The following is a 21,805-nucleotide window of genomic DNA, read 5'->3' as shown; positions in this document are numbered from 1 at the left end:
TTTTTAATCTAACGTTTGAGTTTGTCCATATTTGACCCAAAAATTGGGTTAAAACAACGACAGAGAATTCATTCACTTCCCACAAATGCCCCATCTCTGCAGAAGCTCTTCAGCCACACAGGATTGCGAATGTTTTGGAAGAGCTGAGGGGGGGATTTGAGTCCATATTCAAGGATGTGAATGAACACAAGGAAATGTTCAACTTTAATGAAAACCCCTTCCACGTGGATGATCATCTCACTCTCCAACTATCAGTTGGCAGAAATGGTAGAACTGCAGACAAAAGACATTCTCAAAGCTGAACTCAGAGCACGTTCTGGTCACTTCTGGAGTTTGGTGTCTGAAGAAGATTTTCCCACTTTGAAGCCACTTGTGCAAAAAGTGATGTCCTTCTTTGTGAGCACATACACTTGTGAGCCAACATTCTCAACCATGAACGTATAAAGAGGAAACAGAGAGAGCGCCTCACCAATGTCTCAGTAACAAATTTGACAGATAAATGATACATTTGTCCTATCAGTGTGGCACTATCAGTAAAGATCACGTCTAACCCTTCACTCGAGCGGAAGCAAGTGTACAGCATCACCCAGCTCAGGATGTGACCGCTTCAGTGTGAAGCTCTCATCTGAGCCCTGTACACTGAAACACGAAGGACAAGAAGTGACTAACCCTTCATATATCACAAACCAAAGCAGAAACAGACAGGAATCGCAGTGTTGCCTAACATGGAGCTGAAGTGCACACTTATTGTTTTTGGTGAGTTGATGTGTGGGTTTGGTGAGTTTGGTGAGTTGATGTGTGTGTGTGTTCTAATGTGTGTGATAAATATCTTTACGTTAAAGAAGTTACATGCATCAGGGCTGCACTGGTTGGCTGTAGTTAATAATATAATATACTATATGTAAGGAATCATTGAAAACAGTCCAATAAATTAGAAAATAATGCACACCCGAGGTGGTAACGAAGCGTATATTTATCTGCATCAAGAACAGAGCCATTACATTGATAAAGAGAAATGTCAGCTTTAAAGTTGTTAACTATTTCACTGATAAAAACCGTCAGATCACCACTGAAAACACATTTCTGTGTGAGTGTGAGTGTGTACTGTATGTGTGTTTGAGCGGGAGAGAGATAGTATGTGACCTAATTTTGTGGCAAAAACTTGTTTTTATCCTATTGTTTACTATATTTATTTGCTTGGTCAGTGTTGTTGTGGGTTTTGGTTCTTGTTGTCGGCTGTAAAGACCTTTGAAATAACTGAAATCCTTTGGCGTAGTGATATAGAGCTGTAATGCGGTCAAGACCTGCTGGAACTACTTTAGCTGTGTTTCCTCAACCAATCAGATTCAAGCATTCAACAATCCTTTATTAAAGGATTAGTTCACTTTCAAAAAAATTTTTGCTGATAAATTTACTCACCCCGATGTCATCCAAGATATCCATGTCTTTCTTTCTTCAGTCGAAAATAAATTAAGGTTTTTGAGGAAAACATTTCAGGATTTTTCTACACAGAATGGACTTCAATGGCAACCAAGTATACCAATGTTCAAAGAAGGTTCAAATGTCCATCTCAATGCAGCTTCAAAGTCTCAACACGATCCCAGTCGAGAAATAAGGGTCTTATCTCGCGAAACAATTGGTCATTTTCTATAAATACAATATATACATATATATATATATATATATATATATATATATATATATATATATATATATATATGTTATGATTCCTGTCCTGTGTTTCCCTTGTCTGGTGTGCACTTTTGTTATTTCCTGTTCTGTGCCATGTTTTGTAGTCCTTTGTAGTCTTTCTTGTTTATTAGTCTCCCCAGGTGTTTCTTATTAACCACGCCCCCTTGTTACTTAGTTAAGCTTGTTTGTCTCTGTGTATTTATAGCCCTTGTGTTTCACTGGTTACCTTGTCAGTTGTTGTACATGTATGGGTGCTTCTAGTTCAGTCCTTCTCGTGGTTTTGTTTCTTTGTCCTTCGTGTTCTTTATTATTTGTACTACGTGTTTCTTCATTAAAACCCTGCTAATAGATCCTCGCTTCCGCATGCTTTCTCCGGCACACAACAATATATATATATACACACATATATAATATATTTATATATTTACTTATTGGTTTATTATTATATTATATACACACACTTTTTAACCACAAATGCTCGTCGTGTACCATCTCTGAGATGTGCCACGCATTGCGCCATCACGTTGGAAAGGTCGCGCATCACGTCATCTAAGGTCTCGTTTACACTGCAGGTCTTGATGTCCAATTCTGATTTGTTGCCTATATCTGATTTTTTTGACCGTCCGTTTACACGTTCTTTCAACTGTGACCCATATCCGATTCATGCGTTTACACTTGCCATACTATCTGAAACATTGCGCATGCTTAAAGGTGTCCTAGAATGTGTCTCTGATATCTACATAGAGGGTATGGCTTATTTAAGGGCATTTAAAATGTCCAGATATGGATTTACAGGTCCATTTTCAACCCTAGAAATTGGCCCTAGAATGAAATGGTCTGTTTTTACCTTATTTGGAAGGGTCATGAATAGTAATGAGGAGTTCTGCTCTGATTGGCTGTTTCACTGCGGGCTCATTACAGTAGCTCAGAGTGACAGCAAACAGGTCCCTGATGTCCAGCGTGACAATGGAGAGATTAGGCGTTCAACCGTACATCAGAGTCCTGCACGGGTCCGATTTTGTAAATCCGCACCCGCCCGTACCCGCAGTGCTTCAAACCGCATCCGACCCGTTTTCCCACAGCAGCACTAATTAAAATCCACACCCGACCCGCTTAAAATAGAACCGACACCCGACCCGCACCCGAAATAAAGTTTAGCCAATCACTTTATAGACACAATTACAAAAATGTTTATTGCCAGGTCATGCAGAAGTTATTACACGACAATTAACACAAGGACAACTTCAGCCGAAGCTAAAGGCCGGTACATGAAGAACATGTCTAACGTTACCACAAAACTGAGTAGCCTTAACATTTTACCAGTCGAACAGACGCGGCTACAACACTATATGCCACGCAATTTCGGCTAGCCTACATCTGACAATTTTGGGTTCAAACACGCCCTGCACAACACACACACTTAACAGTGTTAAATTTGAAAAATACTGTTCGATAGAACTGCTTTGTTACCACAGTTATCTGCGTGCTTCCTCGGCGATGAAGTTCCACATTTGCGGCTATCCAACACGGAAATGCATGCAGCAAATAAGCCTTTCACAATATTTTCTTCAGATAACTCCAAATTTCTCCCACACACATGCATCCATCTCGACGACTGCAAGCAGATCGCGTGCGCGGTTATGATGAATTTTTAAAAGTGAAAGTAGCCTAGGTAACGTTAGATCCTGGGAGGGCGCAGTTCCGCCTGGCATTGAACATGGGCTGGCATATGCACATTTTTGGAGGCGTACATATTAAAGGAGAACTCCGGTCAATTTTAACATTGAGCTCATTTTATTGTACATTTGGAGTGCTGTCAATACAGAGAACAACGACAAAAATCGGTGTTGCCTACAGGTGGATCAGAGTGGATCTGACTGCGGTAGATTTAAAAGATATGTATAAAAATTATGTTATTTAAGCCAGCGCAAATACCTGTTTACATCCTGTTTTTCGGTTGAAGTCCAAAGTAGTCAATTGCCGAGTTCACGCGCGTGATCATTGGTAACTAAACCTATGCGCGTGAACTCGGCAATCGACTACTTTGGACTTCAACCGAAAAACAGGATGTAAACAGGTATTTGCGCTGGCTTAAATAACATAATTTTTATACATATCTTTTAAATCTACTGCAGTCAGATCCACTTGTGTTCACTCAGAAGGAATCACTCACATTTTCTGTGCACTTGTAATGACACATCAAGGATGTTAAGAGGCTAAAAGCAGGTTTAAACATTGCCCCATTGAAGTCAACAGGGTGCAAATTTTAAAAATAGAATAACTCGGTGTAGGCAACACCGATTTTTGTCGTCGTTCTCTGTATTGACAGCACTCCAAATGTACAAAAAAATGAGCTCAATGTTAAAATTGACCGGAGTTCTCCTTTAATGATCCCGACTGTTGCGTCACAGTCGGTGTTATGTGGAGATTCGCCTATTTTTCAGGGGTGTTTTTCAAAAACGAGATTTAAATAAGAAGGAGAAAACAATGGTGTTTGAGACTCACTGTATGTCATGTCCATGTACTGAACTCTTGTTATTTAACTATGCCAAGATAAATTCAACTTCAAATTCTAGGGCACCTTTAAAGGGTTAAATTATCTTGCACAGATGGACGAACACAAAATATGATTGATGATAGCTCTGCGATATATGCGAAGTTCGCCAAACATCACCATGATTATGAGGTGGAGGAGGACGAAAAGTGCCATCATTGCAGCCTGTGCGTATGCTTCAGTAATTGTGTGCGAGAGAGATCTCAGGACTGGCGGGAGCATATTGTGTTTAAATGTTGGCTTTAACGAGGAGCAGTGGGTCCGAAATTTTAGGATGAGCAAACCAACCTTTGATATGTTGTGTCAACGTTTGTCCACATTCCTCTCCTACGACGACACAACGTTTCGTCGGGCCATCCGTCCCGTTGCAGAAGCACGTCGGGGTTTCTCTCATCATTAAACCGCAGAGACGTCGCCTAATGCCTCAGAAAATCCGATCTGCCTGTTTATATGAGTCGCATTGGCACATATCTGATTTATTTCCACATATGAATGAGGCCTGAAACCGATCTCGAAATGCATGCATTTTTTTTCCTGTTTACACTGTCAGAGAACACATCTGATCTGTGTCACATTTGAGCAAAAAAAATCGGAATTGGGTCAAATTTCACTGACAGTGTAAACGAGGCCTAAGTTATTTGTCTGTGTACTCCGGTTCAAAAAGGTAGGGAAGGGCGAAAAACTCCATCTCATTTTCTCCTCCAACTTCAAAATCGTCCGACACTTTTGTTTTAATTTATTATTATTATTATTATTATTATATTATTATTTTTATTTATTTTTTTGTGACCTTTCCAATTTGATGACGTAATTCCAATTTGATGACGCGTCTCAGAGATGGTACATGATGAGCATGTGTAGTTAAAAAGTGTCATCTATATATATATATAAATGTTTTTTTTGTTTTTTTTGTTTAAATGACTGATCGTTTCGCGAAATAAGACCCTTATACACAGGTTTCTTGTATGCAAACAATACCGGATGCGCGCGCATCCAGGAGGCAAAAAAACGCTATCTGTTATGCCGAGTTCTGTAAAAGAACATTGTAATTAACATAGATTTCGCATTGTTTGTAATTTCTTGTTGACTCAATAATAAACTTCAATTTCAGAGTTGGATCTGTTTGTTTGTGTTTCATATTAATATAACATTATGTAGAACGTCCAACTGTTTACGAATCAAAATCCGGACATGCTATGTGGTCATGTGCAGCTCGTCAAATACTTTGATGCTGCACCGGATTTTTGCGTGTTGAGGTCAGATGTGCTCCCTAGTCAAAGGCAAGGCATTAAAGCCAAGCCTTATGATGCCTGGGTGTATGTCCATAAGGGCCTTGGTTACATCCTTACGGCTAACTGCAAATGCATGGCATTTTGACTTAGCGACAACACCACCATATGCTACTAGCCTAAACCCTTTACTCCGGTACGAAGACCACGGGTCTTTTGCCTCCTGGTTGCGTGCGCAAGCAGTGATGACGTCGCCAAGAAATCCATGTATTTCTCGACTGGGATCGTGTCCAGACTTTGAAGCTGCATTGAGACGGACATTTGAGCACAATTAGTGAAACGAGGACAAGACGTGGACTAATCAAGGGGGCGTGGTCACGGGAAACAAGGAGGCGGGACAAGAGGAGCACACACAAACACAGACCAGGACAGAGCCGTGTGCGCAGACACAAGACAAACACAGAAACATGAATCCGACAACACAGACGAGCCACGGCAGAACCCGGACAGATTTGCTAATCAAGAAACACTTCTGATTATTATCAGTGATTATCATCCGTTGTGCTGCTTCATATTTTTCTGGGAACAATGATGTACATTTTATTTTTCAGGATTCTTTGATGAACAAAAAAAGTTCACAAGGACAGTTTATTTGAAATAAAAATATTTTGTAGCATTATAAATGTCTACATTTTTAAATATATTCTATATTTTTCTAAATGTATGAATGCAAAAACAGATAATTCTACAGATCTTCTTTTTCTTCATCAGGTTTTTTCCTGCTGTCCAGTGAGTCTCATGGATGTGGCGTTGGATTCAAAAGAGAAAAAGGGAACTGTGTCGGTAATGAGAACCTTGTGTGTTTTAATACAATATGGTTTTGTCATAATGTGCATAATACACAGTTAATGCTCTGTATGTCACTCAGAAGAGGGAATTTGTGTAACCGTAGTTTTTAAACTTTGTAATATTTCTTTCTTGATTCCTGCCTCTCTTACAGATGAAGATGAGTGTGAGACGCTGAATCCGTGTGGCAAAAACGCTCAGTGTTTCAATACACAAGGAAGTTACTACTGCATCTGTAATGAAGGATTTCAATCAAATTCACCCAATTTCACAGCATCAACCGGACAGTGTGAGAGTACGAGAGGGGTTTATCTGATAAACTATGATTACTATGACTACCACGAGAAAAGACAGTAACACGTAGAGACCTTCCGCGCTGGTCGGATGCCGGACTTTGGGCCGATCGAGTGCGAGCTTACAATCACATTAAACATCATAACATTCTGTGTGTGTCTGCTGTCTTAACATCAAAGCGGTTTCAATATTATTAAATAAAAAGATGTAATCAAAGGAATCTGCATTCATGTGACTGACAGTCTTCTCTCTCTCTCTCTCTCTCTCTCTCTCTCTCTCTCAGGCATCGATGAGTGTAAAAAAGATCCAGATGTTTGCGGCACAAACGCAGAGTGCAGTAATAAGATTGGCAGCTTCATCTGCAAATGTAACCCGGGTTACAGTAACTACGGCAACAACCAGTCAAAATGCACCGGTGAGCGATTAAGTAGAATGCACTTTATAAAAATATATGTGCTAGTTTAAGTGTGATTAATTGTGTTGTGTTTATGTGCGCAGAGATGAACTATGTTACTATAACAACACCCTGCACTGAATTAAAACCGTCTTAAATTGGCCAATTGCTATTTTATATTTATACTGTGTTAATAATGTGAGTATATTAGTATTGGAATCAGTCCATAAAAAAAAATATAAAAAATAAAAAATCTCTTTTTACAGGTTGTGTTGTTTTCGACTCATTTTATAAGAGCGTGCCGACACTCACCATCACTGTGAATGATATGCAGTGTTTGCTATGTTCTCAAACAAACAGGCCAGTGTAAATACAAGTTATTTGTATGCAATTTATATGCTTTATTTTTTAAAATGGCACAATTTGTGTGTTAAAATGACTTACACATTTATTGTGTTAAATTTGACACAACATGTGTTGTCCCTGAGCACACTCACTACATGTGTTAAAACTGACACAGCGTGTGTAATTTTTAACACATCTCTTTTTAGAGTGCAGTGTTTCGTAAACAATTCTGCAGCTTTGAAAAGAATTGTGAGTCAATCATTCAATGATTCATTTATAAATACAGCTAGTTGCTTTGTTACTGAATGTAAGGATGACTCAATGACTCGCTCATTGAGAAGACAGTGACTTACTGGTTTTAGTGTAATATATTTTAAAGTATCACTTCATTTTTCCGTCATTGCATATTGCTCTATTGAACATTTTTCATTATAAACATTTTTTATTTCATAAAGTTATGCATAAAGGTAAAAAAAAGCACTGGGAAATAAATTTAGGGGGCAAATATTGTCCCCTAATGGAAAAGGTATGACTGAAGTCTAAGTGGAAGAGAGGGGGAGAAGGAGGTATGCACCACTGAAATCTTGCTGAATCCACAATCTTGCTGAAATTGCTGCTTAGTAAAATAGTTATTTTTCAAAGTTTTGCAGTTTATTATATTATTGTCTTCATGCTGATTTCTGTCATTGCAGGTATAAATATAAAGCCGCTGGAAGGACGCAACGTAAGTTGAGTTTCTGAAATTGAAGTTGTAGAGACTCCGATCAATAACAGTCCAAACTGAAGCAGTGCAATAACATGTGCATTTTAGATATGTGTGTAATCTGAAATATGAATGTGCTTTTCTAATAATTGCTGATGGTTTATGGGGGCATTCAGTCCATATAAGCTGTGAATACTCTGCATACAAAAGCCAATTGAACGAATGAGTTTGTGGACTCGCTAATTAATTAACACTATAAATTACTACAAATTCCCTTGTTATTTGAGGAGTAACATAAAGCTTACATAATAAAATGCTGGAAATACGTAACTGTCCGTCATTAATTTATTTGCCAAACCAGGGTTTTGGGTAAGCGGGTCCACGATAGCTTTGAAGCCTATACTCTCTGTCATCATCATTGTTCTGCATTCAATATGGGGGATTTAATGCGCAGAGAAAGCTGTCCACGAAGCTGTCCATTTCAACCACACATTCTCATTACTTCTTTTACAAACTTAAACTTTTATTCCAGTACTTCTGTGACAAAAGTTTGTTAGTTTGGATCAGGGCCGGCCCAAGGCATAAGCAAACTAAGTGGCTGCTTGGGGCCCCCTGGCCACCCCCTGTTTTTTTTACATATTAATTAACTTAAACAAGTGACATGAATGAATGAATGAATGAATGAATGAATAATTCAAGACAAGTAAAATTCTGATTTCATGATCAATATACCTGCCTACAACTGCTGCTGTGTCGGCCAGTGTTTGAGTCAAGCGCATAACCTCGCATGCAGACAATTCGTGCGCAAAGTCACGGTAATGTTAAGCCATGATACAAAAATTTGATTTGATCAATGATTGACATTTAAATCAATGATTTATCCTTTAAATTTAATAATATTCAGAACAGAACAAGAATAAAAAAAATAACTATAAACAAGCCAAAACTAAATAATTTAAAGCGAAAGTGAAAGTAAGCAATTCGCGATGTATTTGGATGGTAAACTATTCTTTATTATAGGCTTCTTTGTACTTCACTCACGTTCCAATATCGACGGAAAAAATCATCCTCTTCACACGCAAAAATGTGCTTGGAAACATCACAGTGGAGCGGTGCTTACTGTGAACGGTATGAATTGTACTACTGACTATTTAAACAGAGCAGTGTAAGTTTTATATGTTAGGTTGACTATTTTATTATTATATATTTATTACGGCTATAATGAACAGGCTGCGATGTCAAGATTGCAATGCTGGAATATGTTTACAGTTTGTTTTCAGGAGTTTCAAAGAGTTAGTAAAAGAGTAAAGGAAAAGTTAAAACTTTTTTAACTCCGCGTGGTGGGAGGGGGCCCCCAAATCAAATTCTGTTTAGGGCCCCCAAAAGGCTCGGGCCGGCACTGGTTTGGATACAAACACTGTCCACTGTAGTGAGCAAAATACAGAAAAGCACCTTTAGAAAAGTATTTTCATTTCCACCAGTAGGTGGCGACAAATGTTTAAAAAAGATATGTCATTGAATCATTTGTTAAAGGAATTTGTTCAATAACACTGTCTGTGTCTCATTTCAGAGGCACTCAGCATACCCGGCTAAAGTCATCACTCACACATCGTCAAATTCTGTCTTCTTAATTTTGATTTCAGAGTCAGACTGAAAAGCTTCAAAATCTTCTAGAGCAGATCGAGAACATTACAGATCAAGAGCTTACTTTGACTGTAAGTCTTCAAGAGAATTTTTTTTTTATATATAAAATAATCAAATCAAATGTAATTGTCAGTTACATGATTGACATTGCAAGTCTGATTAATTGGCTTTCTTAATATTTACATTTACAGTATTTTTTATTTTTTTTCTGATCAATAAATTAGACTCCAGTGACCGAGGTTTTGAATATGGTCCTCAACACTTCAGGAGAGATTTCAGAGTCTTCATCATCAGTCAGCCGAGCTGAACTAGCCTCCAACGGAAACCGTGTGTTAAAAGCCAACGAGAAACTCATCTCTATATTGGTGAAGCCGACAGACACATATGACAGAGTCAGTTTTACTCTTGCTGCTGTTGGTGAGTGGAGAAACTGTTATTATTGATGATGAAACTGAGCTTATATATGATATAGTTTATATAGAAAACACCCGCTTCAGCCACAGTCTTAGGGTCTTTTTACACGACTGTCACGATCCATCACACGGGAAACAGAGAGAAGATCCAAAAGCAGTATAATTTATTAAGGGAAATCCGTTATTCAAATCCAGTCCAGGCAGGGGTCAAAACCAAAGAAGCAATCCAAAACATAAAACAATCCAAAAACAGGCAACAAGGCAGAACACGTTAGTGGTGTGATAAGAGACAAGGACTCCGTGACAAACACTGAAACAGACAGGGTATATATACACACACACACAAGTGCTGACAAGGTGACGAGAAACAGCTGAAAGACAATGAACAATCAGTGACAGACAGGATCATGGGAATTGTAGTGAAAATGCATAGACACCGTGAAAACTGAGGACCTCTAGTGTTTAACTCAGGGAACCACCAGACACTGTGACATAACCCCCCCTCTACGGAGCGGCTACCAGACGCTCCACGACAGAAAACAAAACTCGACAAAAGTCCAGGAGGGAGGTGGAACTGTGGGGGATTAGGGGGAGGGACGGAGAGCCAGGACCATGGGAAGGAATGGACACAGGGGATGACAGTTCATCGGGCGGGCAGGGCGGAGACTTCCCCTCGAGCGACCACGGCGAAGACGACCCATCAGGCGGCCACGGCGGAGACGACCCTTCGGGAGGCCACGGCGGAGACGACCCCTCGGGCGGCCAGGGCGGAGACGACCCCTCGGGCGGCCACGGCGGAGACGACCCCTCGGGCGGCCACGGCGGAGACGACCCTTCGGGAGGCCACGGCGGAGACGACCCCTCGGGCGGCCAGGGCGGAGACGACCCCACCGGCTCAGGAACTGGAACAGACCCCACCGGCTCAGGAACTGGAACAGACACCACCGGCTCAGGAACTGGAACAGATACCACCGGCTCAGACACCACCGGCTCAGGAACAGATACCACAGGCTCAGGAACAGACACCACAGGCTCAGGAACAGACACCACAGGCTCAGGAACAGACACCACAGGCTCAGGAACAGACACCACAGGCTCAGACACCACAGGAACAGACACCACAGGAACAGACACCACAGGAACAGACACCACAGGAACAGACACCACAGGAACAGACACCACAGGAACAGACACCACAGGAACAGACACCACAGGCTCAGGAACAGACACCACAGGAACAGACACCACAGGCTCAGGAACAGACACCACAGGAACAGACACCACAGGCTCAGGAACAGACACCACAGGAACAGACACCACAGGCTCAGGAACAGACACCACAGGAACAGACACCACAGGCTCAGGAACAGACACCACAGGCTCAGGAACAGACACCACAGGCTCAGGAACAGACACCACAGGCTCAGGAACAGACACCACAGGCTCAGGAACAGACACCACAGGCTCAGGAACAGACACCACAGGAACAGACACCACAGGCTCAGGAACAGACACCACAGGAACAGACACCACAGGCTCAGGAACAGACACCACAGGCTCAGGAACAGACACCACAGGCTCAGGAACAGACACCACAGGCTCAGGAACAGACACCACCGGCTCAGGAACAGACACCACCGGCTCAAGTGTGTGCGCAGCCCACACACACCACATGGCTGTGGTCATAATGGCCAGTGTCGCGGTCACTGAGGCCTCAGGTGGCGCATACATGGCGTGAACAGTCTCTGGCTGGGCAGATGTGACGTGAACAGGCTCGGCGGCGGCCATCTTGTCCGAAGACACAGGCTCGGCAGGCGTGACGTGAACAGACTCGGCAGGCGTGACGTGAACAGGCTCAGCGGCGGCCATCTTGTCCGAAGACACAGGCTCGGCAGACGTGACGTGAACAGGCTCGGCGGCGGCCATCTTGTCCGAAGACACAGGCTCGGCAGACGTGCTGTGCTTCCTCCACGCATGCCGTACCGCCACTGCATAAAAGAGGAAGACTGCTCTCTTGGCTGTGGCAGGACTGATGGTGGACGGTTCCGAGACGATCTCAGGGATGACAGCGGGCTGCTCGGAGGGGTCTTCCTCCTCCGCTGTCTTTGATGGCGATGTGCAGGCTCTGGGCTGGACGGAAACTGCGGCGAACAGAACTCTGAGCTGGGCGGAATCAGCGGCGGATGGAGCTCTGGGCTGGACATCACCAGCCCAGGGTTGAAGAGGGGCCAAAGTGGAGAATGGTGTCGGGATTCCTCTCGACCACCTCCTCCACTGCAGCCTCCACGGGTCCCGCGAAAAATGACTTGGCGGGTTCCCTTAAAACAATCTCTCCTCTCCCGCTCGGTGGCTGGGAAAGAGAAGTTAGTGTACATACCACTGGATCTTGTATTTGACAGAGTCCTTCTGTCACGATCCATCACACGGGAAACAGAGAGAAGATCCAAAAGCAGTATAATTTATTAAGGGAAATCCGTTATTCAAATCCAGTCCAGGCAGGGGTCAAAACCAAAGAAGCAATCCAAAACATAAAACAATCCAAAAACAGGCAACAAGGCAGAACACAGAAGTGGTGTGATAAGAGACAAGGACTCCGTGACAAACACTGAAACAGACAGGGTATATATACACACACACACACAAGTGCTGACAAGGTGACGAGAAACAGCTGAAAGACAATGAACAATCAGTGACAGACAGGATCATGGGAATTGTAGTGAAAATGCATAGACACCGTGAAAACTGAGGACCTCTAGTGTTTAACCCAGGGAACCACCAGACACTGTGACAACGACACCGTTTTCAACTAAAAACGCAAAACTTTTTATACGTTTGGCTGTTCGTTTCCACGACAACAAAGAGTCAGTTTGGGTGCCTGAAAATGCAAAGTTTTGAAAACTCAAAGGAAACACTTCTGAGTTTTAAGCGTATCGTTGTCGTGTAAACGTAGGAGAGACCGGGGACAGTTGCAACACTTTTGCATTTCTCTCAGTTACTCAGACACTATTGGGACTAGATCAAGCAAATTTGTATATATTAAACTCTATAACATTTAAAGATGATTATATATGACATTATCATTCACAGTATTTATTTGAATGGAAGAAGCCAGATGCTGCAACTGACCCCGACCCAGGGGACAGTTGCAACACAACCATGGGGCGGCTGCAACATGTTATAAATACCTTAAATTTCACTAATTAACTTAAGCTTTTTGTCTCAATGAGCATATAGAATTCTGAAAATATGAACTGTTTTAGGCCTATAGTATTATTTATTTCTATAATAATATTACTGTAACCTATTATTTATTTATTTAGTGATATTTATCAAATAACAGTTATTGAGTTTTGTTTGTTTATGTGTAGAACATAGGCCTACATATATTCAGTGTGCAGGTGTTACAGATGATATTCAATCTCTCCATATTTCAGTGCCAGACAGGAAGAATTGAACAATTTGCAATGCAACAAACTTTTATTAAACATGCAATTTATAACTTGTTGCAACCCACTAAACATTGGACGTCGGATAGACGTGCAGATCATGTCTATATTGGGTCCGTCGGTCCATGACCAATTCTGGACATCTATTCGACATCCAAACTAGGTCCACTATTTGAACGTCCAACCATGACCCAACTTGGACGTCATATTGACGTTCAACATTGGACCTTTGAACTGGGTAATTTTTTTGGACGTCATTTGGACGTCATTTGGACGTCATTTGGACGTCTATGACAGGTGCAGGAAATTTACATGACTATTACTTTTTTTTTAACGCAATAAACGCCATTTAAAAAAAAAGAGTTTGTCATGTCATTTTGCTGTGTACTGAACCTATTCGCTCCATCCACGTTTCATGCCAAATCTCTATTTCCTTGTATTTCCTCCTAAACGCGATATATCCTCTGGACTAAACAGAATTATCTCACTCTCTCTCGCTCTCTCACCCTCAAATCATTCGCGCGTATTGCGCCAGACGCTCAATTCGCCTCATTCGCTCGTCCGCGCCGCGCTAAACGCCTCATTCGCGCATTATCAACATGATTAATACATATTCGAATAGGCCTACAGATTATTTATAATTATTTAAGATCATTTTCCAAAAACTCCATTTGATCGTCTCAGCATCTCAGCAACTGGAGACACATACAAAGGTACTGAGATACTGTAGCTCAAACAGTAGAGCGTTGGCGCTTGTAACGCTAAGATCACGAGTTTGATTCCCAGGGAAAGCAAGAATAAGGTGTGTGTGCCTGCCTGCCGTCTCATGAGGAGAAGCCTAATAAAGCCGCTGTTTTGATTGAGTGCACTGAGCGCGATTATTGTTTGGAAAAGACGCACAGTATCTAATAAAACACACGATCCATAGCAAGCCGACCCCGTCTCCTTCCTTCTTCCCACAAACAAACTTTTGTGGACGGACGTCAACATTAGACGTGCGGAAGACGTCGGAAAAAGACGTCATCTGGCGTCACAGTCTGCACCTTCAAGGGGAGCAAAATTGGACGTGCAAAAACGACGTAGAAAATACGTTGTTTCGACGTGTCTATGCGCAGTGGGAACTGTCCCCAAACCATCAGCCATGACACACTGACTTTGACACATGCTAACTATGTCACTTAGAAGTCAACAAAACAATAATTCAAACTAAGTAAGTTGAAATGTTACTTTCATACCTCCAAAACAAGTTTTGTTCAATAAATGCAGCAGCAGATGTTGAATATGTCTACTGTCTTCTTGGTGGGGGAAGGGTCTAACTGTGCATGTGCAGTATGAGTGTCATCAATCTAGCTTGTTTCTGATTGGAGAAAAATGACATGTTGCAACCATCCCCTGTTGCAACACTCAGGTGACAAGATGAATCAACTAAAGATAAAAGAAGACATTACATCTCTCAAGATCTCTGCAGAAGAGGATTAAACAACTCCACAAACAGCATTACCAGCTTGACTTAATTTAACTCTGGGGATTTTGCTGTGTATAAAGTTAATTGATTAGTTCAAACTAGTAATTAGATGAAATAGTTATTTTATTTTAGTCTTTTTATTGTTTTGTTTTTTGCACATTTGTGCAGATTGAATCAACTTTAATAAAAATAAATAAAAAATAAAAAAACATAACTGCTTATTTTCTAAATCAGAGGTTGAAATCTTCATGGTTGGATCCAGTGTCACCTTAGATAAAATCCCTCGACTTGTCACAACAAATTGTTCTATGGACATCGATCTCATTGGGATCGCCAAGAACAACAATGAAACAGGTATGTGAGATGTGTTTTAATACAACATTTTAAATAAAACATTTTTAGAAGATATATCACTAAACCACATTTAACTAAAGGTTGTAATGTGTTGAATACAAGTTTCTTCTGTTTCTGTCACACAGGATCAGCTGCTGTGGCTTTCATGAGTTATAACACAATGGAGAATTTACTGAAGCCAGACTTCTTCTACACATCAAATGACACGATTAAAACCATGATGTCCACTGTGATCTCAGCTACTCTTCCCAAAACCACCAACACTAAACTCACCAAACCAGTCAACTTCACCCTCAAACACATCAGAGTGAGAGACTGAAATGTGTTTTTGTCCAACCTGAGAACTGATGAACATCTGAAAACATCTAATATTCAGTGTTATACTAGTTTCTGCATGTTCTTTCTTCTTTTTGCAGGGGTTTGAGAACAACGATAATCTGTCCTGTGTGTACTGGAACATCAGCGAGTGGATTGTAGATGGTTGTTCTGTTTTAAAGACCAACAGCAGCTACACTGTGTGTTCCTGTGTTCATCTGTCCACATTCGCTCTCATCATGCAAACCAGCCGCCCATCAGAGGTACGAGAACATTTATAGTGAGCACTGAAGAACAGCACAGATTTGGCGCTCATGTACTCTGACATGTTTCCTCAGAGCGACTCAAAGCTGGACGTGTTGAATTTGGTGTGTGTGATCGTGGGGCTGGTGTTCTTCAGTTTGACCCTGTTGACCTTTGCCCTTTGTCAGTGGAGTCCTGGAGTGAATAATGTGGCTCGAATCAACCTCTGCGTGAGTCTGCTGTTGGCTCACCTTCTGTTCCTGCTCACACAACAGTTCCTGAGCCTGATACGCCGTCATCAGGTGAGAATGATGAAGGAGCCCTACAGCTCAGCTCAGTCTCACTGAGAATCATCATAACCGTCTCTCATGATCTCCAGGTGTTGTGTGCCGTGATATCAGGTGTGCTGCACTTCCTCTTTCTCTCCGGCTTTGTGTGGATGTTCATTGAAGCTGTGCTGCTCTTCATCTGTGTGAAGAACCTATCACAGATCAGCTCCAAAAGGAGGGGGGTGCTTAGGAGTGGATTCCTGTGTGTGATTGGATATACGGTTGCTCTGGTTGTGGTGGCTGTGTCTGCTGGGGTGAATCCTAAAGGCTACGGAAGTGAAAAGTGAGTTTAGTTTGAACGACTCAGAGATCAACACCTTCATCCTTCATGTTTGTTCATTTAATTATTTTTCTTCCTCTAAACAGGTGCTGGATTAAAATGGATAAAGGCTTTATCTGGAGTTTTCTGGGACCTGTTTGCGTCATACTAGCAGTAAGCACATTTCTCATCATGACTTTGTGTTAAAAGGAAAAGTGATTAAAGATTAATTACTGTTGTTTCTCTTACTGTGCAGTTAAACATGATTCTCTTCATCTACATCATCATCAGTCTGACCTCCACCTTGAAAAATCTGAACGCTGAAGTTTCACATATTAAACAAACCAAGTAACAAACAATATGATTTGAACACTCCATGAAATGTGTATATTGTTATATGCTGCATATTTCTAGACACCTTTAACCTTATTTTGATTATTCTCAGGTTAGGTAAAGTCAAATGTGTCCTAAATCATAAGCATCTGAATGTTCATACTCACAATCCACAGGTCAGAGGACTTCTTCGTGGTCTGTTCAGCTCACTTTTTTAGAAATCAAAGACTTTTGGCAGGCGAGAGTAGCAAAAGAGTTTCTTAGTTTCAATTAAATATAGTTTTATTATCTACAGGTTAATTAGTTTACATATAAAGTACTAATATAAAAAACAAGACAAAACAACATCAAGAGTAAATCGTTTACAAGCGTTGTAACACCGGAGAGGCCATTAAGAATCAGCATCTGCCTTCATCTTCTCCTTTCAGCCTTTTATAGACCATCTGATTTCTTGAGGTCGTCATCTTTGGAAATCCCCTCATAAATTATTGGTCTCTTACATACAATTTATCCAGTCCTAAGTCTTGAGGTGTCATGAGTTCTGGGAATTCATTTCGGACCTGTCTTTGTAAAGCCTTTCGCCTCTTAGTCTTCCTTCTTCAGACTTTTCTTCTTTGTTGCATTCTGCGCTTCGTCCGCAACACATCTGACGGTAATGCTTGCATTTATCTTCTTTCTTTAGCAAAGCTCTTTCTAATACATGTTTTGTTCCTCTCTATGCTTTTTAATTAATGCTTAAAACATTAAGTGTGGTATGTTTTTCTTTATAAACCACTTTCTCAAAAAACATTTTACAATAACAATTGCAGAGTTTTTCTTCATAAACCACTTTCTTAATAAACAAGTTTCAAGTGTGGTTGATTACAATACAGAAGTGTTCTACAGACAAAAGGCATACTTATAACAGGACAATTGCAGATTTTCCACAACAATATAATCAATAAATATATATTAACTCTCCATCTTTCTCTGCAGGAATATGACATTTAAAACACTGGCTCAGTTTGTGGTTCTTGGTTGCTCCTGGATTCTGGGTTTCTGGAAGGAGCTGGAGTTCTTCTTCCTGATCTTGAACTCCCAGCAGGGAACCTTCATGTTCCTGGTCTATTGTGTCCTCAATGATCAGGTCAGACATCAGTACAGACAGTCTACCAGAAAATAATCTCTCACCTACTTTATATTAAAGGGTTAGTTCCCAAAAATGAAAATTAGCCCATGATTTACCTGCCCTTAAGTCATCCTAGGTGTATATGACATTCTTCTTTCAGACGAATACAATCAGAGTTATATTAAAAAATGTCCTGGCTCTTCCAAGCTTTATAATGGCAGTGAATGGCCGTTTCAGTGAAAGAGTGACCCTTGACCTGACGCACAACGTAATGGCGAACACGGAGATAGAGCAAAACAAAACACCAGTCACAAATTAGTTTAAAAAGAAAAATTTTTGAGAGAAAATATGAGAGGAGCTTGAGTTTGTTGCCCAGCACTGTTTGTTTGAACCGTGAGAGGCGTCAAAGCTTACGCCACTCCTACATCTACGTCATACATGCGTCACTGGTTACTCTTTTGGTGCAAGTCGACTTGCGTACGGCCGTCTGCCAGAAGCTAGTCGTTTTAGTCGATATATTTTTCTCACACCTATTTTAGCTTCAGGTTCTAAAGGTTAAGTTAATTTTTCATTTCTCATCTTCTAAAATTAAATTCTTGAAAAATAACCTAGACATATTCTGTGTTTTTGTTTTTTTAACCAGAGTTTAAAACTATTTCTCTTCTCATTCTTGTCCAGGTCAGGCAGCAGTACAGGAAGTTCTTCAGAAGTCTTTGCTGTGGACTCAAATTAACACCATCAAGAAACAGTGAAGACACAAGCATCCATATTCAGCAAAGGAAGTGCCATTCTTATGAAAGTGACACGACCGTCTCAGTTACAAATTTCACTAGTTAACATGCTATATATTTACAGCGGTCAACACACTTATGTGAATCTATACATTTCTTTAAGTGCAACATTTCTTTGGTAGAGGAACTACCATGATTTTTAGAGGCTTGTATACTGGGTTACACTTTTAATACGCTAACAAAAATAATAAGATAAAGCAATTATTTTTCAGCTTAAAGTGTTTTATTAAAACAGTGTGATATCTGTAACATTTCAAATCTTATTTTCTTTTAAACAATCTATTCAAAACTCAAAGCATATTCATAACTCATAATCTCACAATCCAAAAAGATCCCACAGAAGTTATTTGTGAATAAACAAATTTAGTTTCACAATTAAAAACAATAACATAAATTGCCTGTAATAAAACAGAAAAAGGTTTCATATGATTTTGCATAAGAAATGAACCACAATATCAGTAGTTTGAATCATTTATTTTAAATAAATCTAGTATTTGTTACAAATTTGTCCTCTATCTGACTTTGAGCTTTTGAGTTTCTCACCATATAACTTCTGCATCAAGTGTTGTTTCACATACTTAGAAGAGAGAGGATCCAAGCATCACTTTGAGCCACCACTATATTGGAAATTACTTTTAGTGGCATCAGCAGAACCTAGGGCTGTAGTACTCGAGTCCGGTCTTGGACTCGAGTCCGGACTCGAGACCGCTTTTCTATGGTCTCGGACTTGTCTCGGACTCGCTGGTATTCGGACTCGGACTTGTCTCGGTCTCGGCCACTGGTCTTGCCAAATATGGCTTTTGGTCTCGACCGAGTCCAGGTTTCTTTATTATGTTCCCAGTAATCACACATACGTCGCCGCGATATTAAAACAATATATTATTGGAGGGAAAGTGAAACACTGGCCACCTAATAACTATGGGCATTTCGGCTCTTTTTCGTGAGCCGGCTCGTTTCACTCAGCTCACTGAAAGAGCCGGCTCTTTTGACTCACAAACGGCTCTTTAAAAAATAAATGTTTAAATAAACTCGCTGAAAGTCCACCGCTAGTGCAACGTGAATATTCATATTTTTAATTGTCCATAACACCCCGAAAACTAGCCTGCTTGCCTTGCACATCTAATTAATGGGCAAAGTTTTCCGACTTTTTTTCTTACCTTTCTTTCTTTGCCTCCACGAGTGGTAGGCGCAATGACTGGCTGTTTTAAAATATAGCTAATATCGAAACAAAATAACCCAGCTCATAACTTGCAGGTTTGCTTATTGGCTAACTTTTTTCATATGATTGCTTCAGCCGCCACCCGCCCGAATTTAATTAAAATATTATTTTTCGTCACGTCATCCGCCCGATCCGCGGTTTATCCGCATCTCTTGTGTGTGTGTGTGTGTGTCTGTGAGTTGTCTTGGTCCTCCCTCATGCAGTTTAATTGGTTGACATCGCGTGTATGATTGACAGGAACAGAATGTAAGGCTGATCAGACAGTCGAAACGAATGTGTAGTGCTCCTTTAGGCCTGTAGCCTATAATTATAATTTTTTTGTTGTTCTTTGAAATAGTCAATTATTTTAAATAAAATTAAAATTATTCATTATTACATAATGATTTAATTTCTATAGGCTAGCCTATATTTTTTAGCAGACTTTTTTTTCCCTGTCCTGGACTCGGTCTTGACTCGGACTCGAACCTTTTTGGACTCGGTCTTGACTTGGACTCGAACCTCTTTGGACTCGGTCTTGACTTGGACTCGACTAGTCCTGGTCTTGGACTTGTCTTGGACTCGACAAAGGTGGTCTTGACTACAGCCCTAGCAGAACCGTATTAGACCGTATTAGCAGAAAAAGTACAGGCTGCTTTCACAGAAAGTCTTCCCTGAGGTGTCCAAAGGATCAGGCTGCTGATAAGAAACTATATTATTGTAGCCCTGCAACATCACAACATGCTCTACTGTCCATCTCTGGAATAAGTAAACTTAGATGTGTTAGATGTGTGTAGTTGACAACAAAAACGCTGGCCAAGAGTTCGCAGCTGGAGACTTTCTGCTGGACTTGACCCAAAGCAAACTAAAATGGGGGGAAACTAAAAATTTAGGAAGCTATAAATGTACATGACGAACACATAAACCAGTCTAGTCCAGCAATGTTTTTGGTTCAGATAGTCTCTCATTGGCAGTACATTACAGAATAATAGTTCGACAGTTTCAGCAGCCCCTCATATTCATCCTTTAAATACTATGAAACCAAAAATTCCCAATGGCAATGTCTCCAGCATTGCAGTATACACGGCTCAAGAAGCCGGCAAAACATTTGCGATAGTGTCCTTGGCACTCTGGCTTAATCTTTCGGGAAACTTGACCTCATACTCGACAATCAAGTCCTATTTCGGAAGAGGAAGACCCTCCCCGGTGACACGCCGTTTCATCCTGGGACGGACAATGTCTTGAGTTGTTAAGTTAACCGTGCGATTATCCAGTGTTGGAACGTTAACTGTGCAACCACAAAGTGCCTGAGAAAGTAGAGAAGAACGGGATAAGAAAAATACAGACAGGGAAGAAAAGAGTTTGTAAGCAAACTCTTAATATAGGAGCCCATCTTACCTCTTTGAGTGTAATTTTTGCAGAGTAAATGATCCGTCTCTTCTGTACACTGGATGTGGCTTATCCTTCACCAAAAACACCACATCTGCGGGATATTTGATGGCGTCTCATCCTAATCATAATATTTTTAGCCTTTTCAATGAAATCCAAATAATCAAATCAATTAAAAAAAATTCATTGAAAAGGCTAAAAATATTATGTTGTACAAGGACAGTGCTGCTATAATTAATAAAGTAAACCTAACTCAGAAATTGGGCTCTATATGAGTTCATGAATGATTGTGAAATAATGATTATGTTAAAACACAACCAACACCATTAGATCACCTTTTGTATTTGTTCATCTGGCTTTTATAGCTCAGGTACAGCAGCCAAACCAAATCTAAAGTTAATGATTTAAGGGTCAAGAGCCCAACTACACTCTCAGAAAAAAAGGTACAAAAGCTGTCTCTGTGG

At 40.7% G+C, this 21,805-nt stretch overlaps 2 protein-coding genes and 1 long non-coding RNA gene across 3 annotated transcripts in view; 2 read left to right on the top strand and 1 right to left on the bottom strand.

The window, feature by feature from the left end:
* LOC311077537 (adhesion G protein-coupled receptor E3-like) overlaps window positions 1-21,805 on the top strand; it is a 94,334-nt gene that overhangs the window by 34,724 nt on the left and 37,805 nt on the right. The window lies entirely within an intron of this gene.
* LOC311077539 (adhesion G protein-coupled receptor E3-like) lies at window positions 606-19,359 on the top strand. Its single transcript, XM_084106073.1, has 14 exons — window positions 606-756; window positions 6,899-7,030; window positions 8,047-8,078; window positions 9,701-9,772; window positions 9,926-10,118; window positions 15,260-15,379; window positions 15,505-15,686; window positions 15,796-15,957; window positions 16,033-16,239; window positions 16,317-16,549; window positions 16,633-16,699; window positions 16,782-16,873; window positions 17,834-17,984; window positions 18,645-19,359. Exons 1-14 carry the CDS (start codon window positions 726-728, stop codon window positions 18,801-18,803), a joined length of 1,833 nt encoding a protein of 610 aa, XP_083962199.1. The 5' UTR covers window positions 606-725; the 3' UTR covers window positions 18,804-19,359.
* LOC311077542 lies at window positions 19,271-21,383 on the bottom strand. The gene is made up of 3 exons (XR_014604923.1): window positions 21,351-21,383; window positions 20,572-21,259; window positions 19,271-19,411 (listed from the first exon to the last, which is right to left on the bottom strand). It is a non-coding gene; the product is annotated as an uncharacterized lncRNA (long non-coding RNA).

The sequence above is a fragment of the Abramis brama genome (genome assembly GCF_963993115.1).
Source record: "Abramis brama genome assembly, chromosome: 2".
NCBI classification, from domain to species: Eukaryota; Metazoa; Chordata; class Actinopteri; order Cypriniformes; family Leuciscidae; genus Abramis; species Abramis brama.
This window is presented reverse-complemented; position numbering and strand designations above follow the sequence as displayed.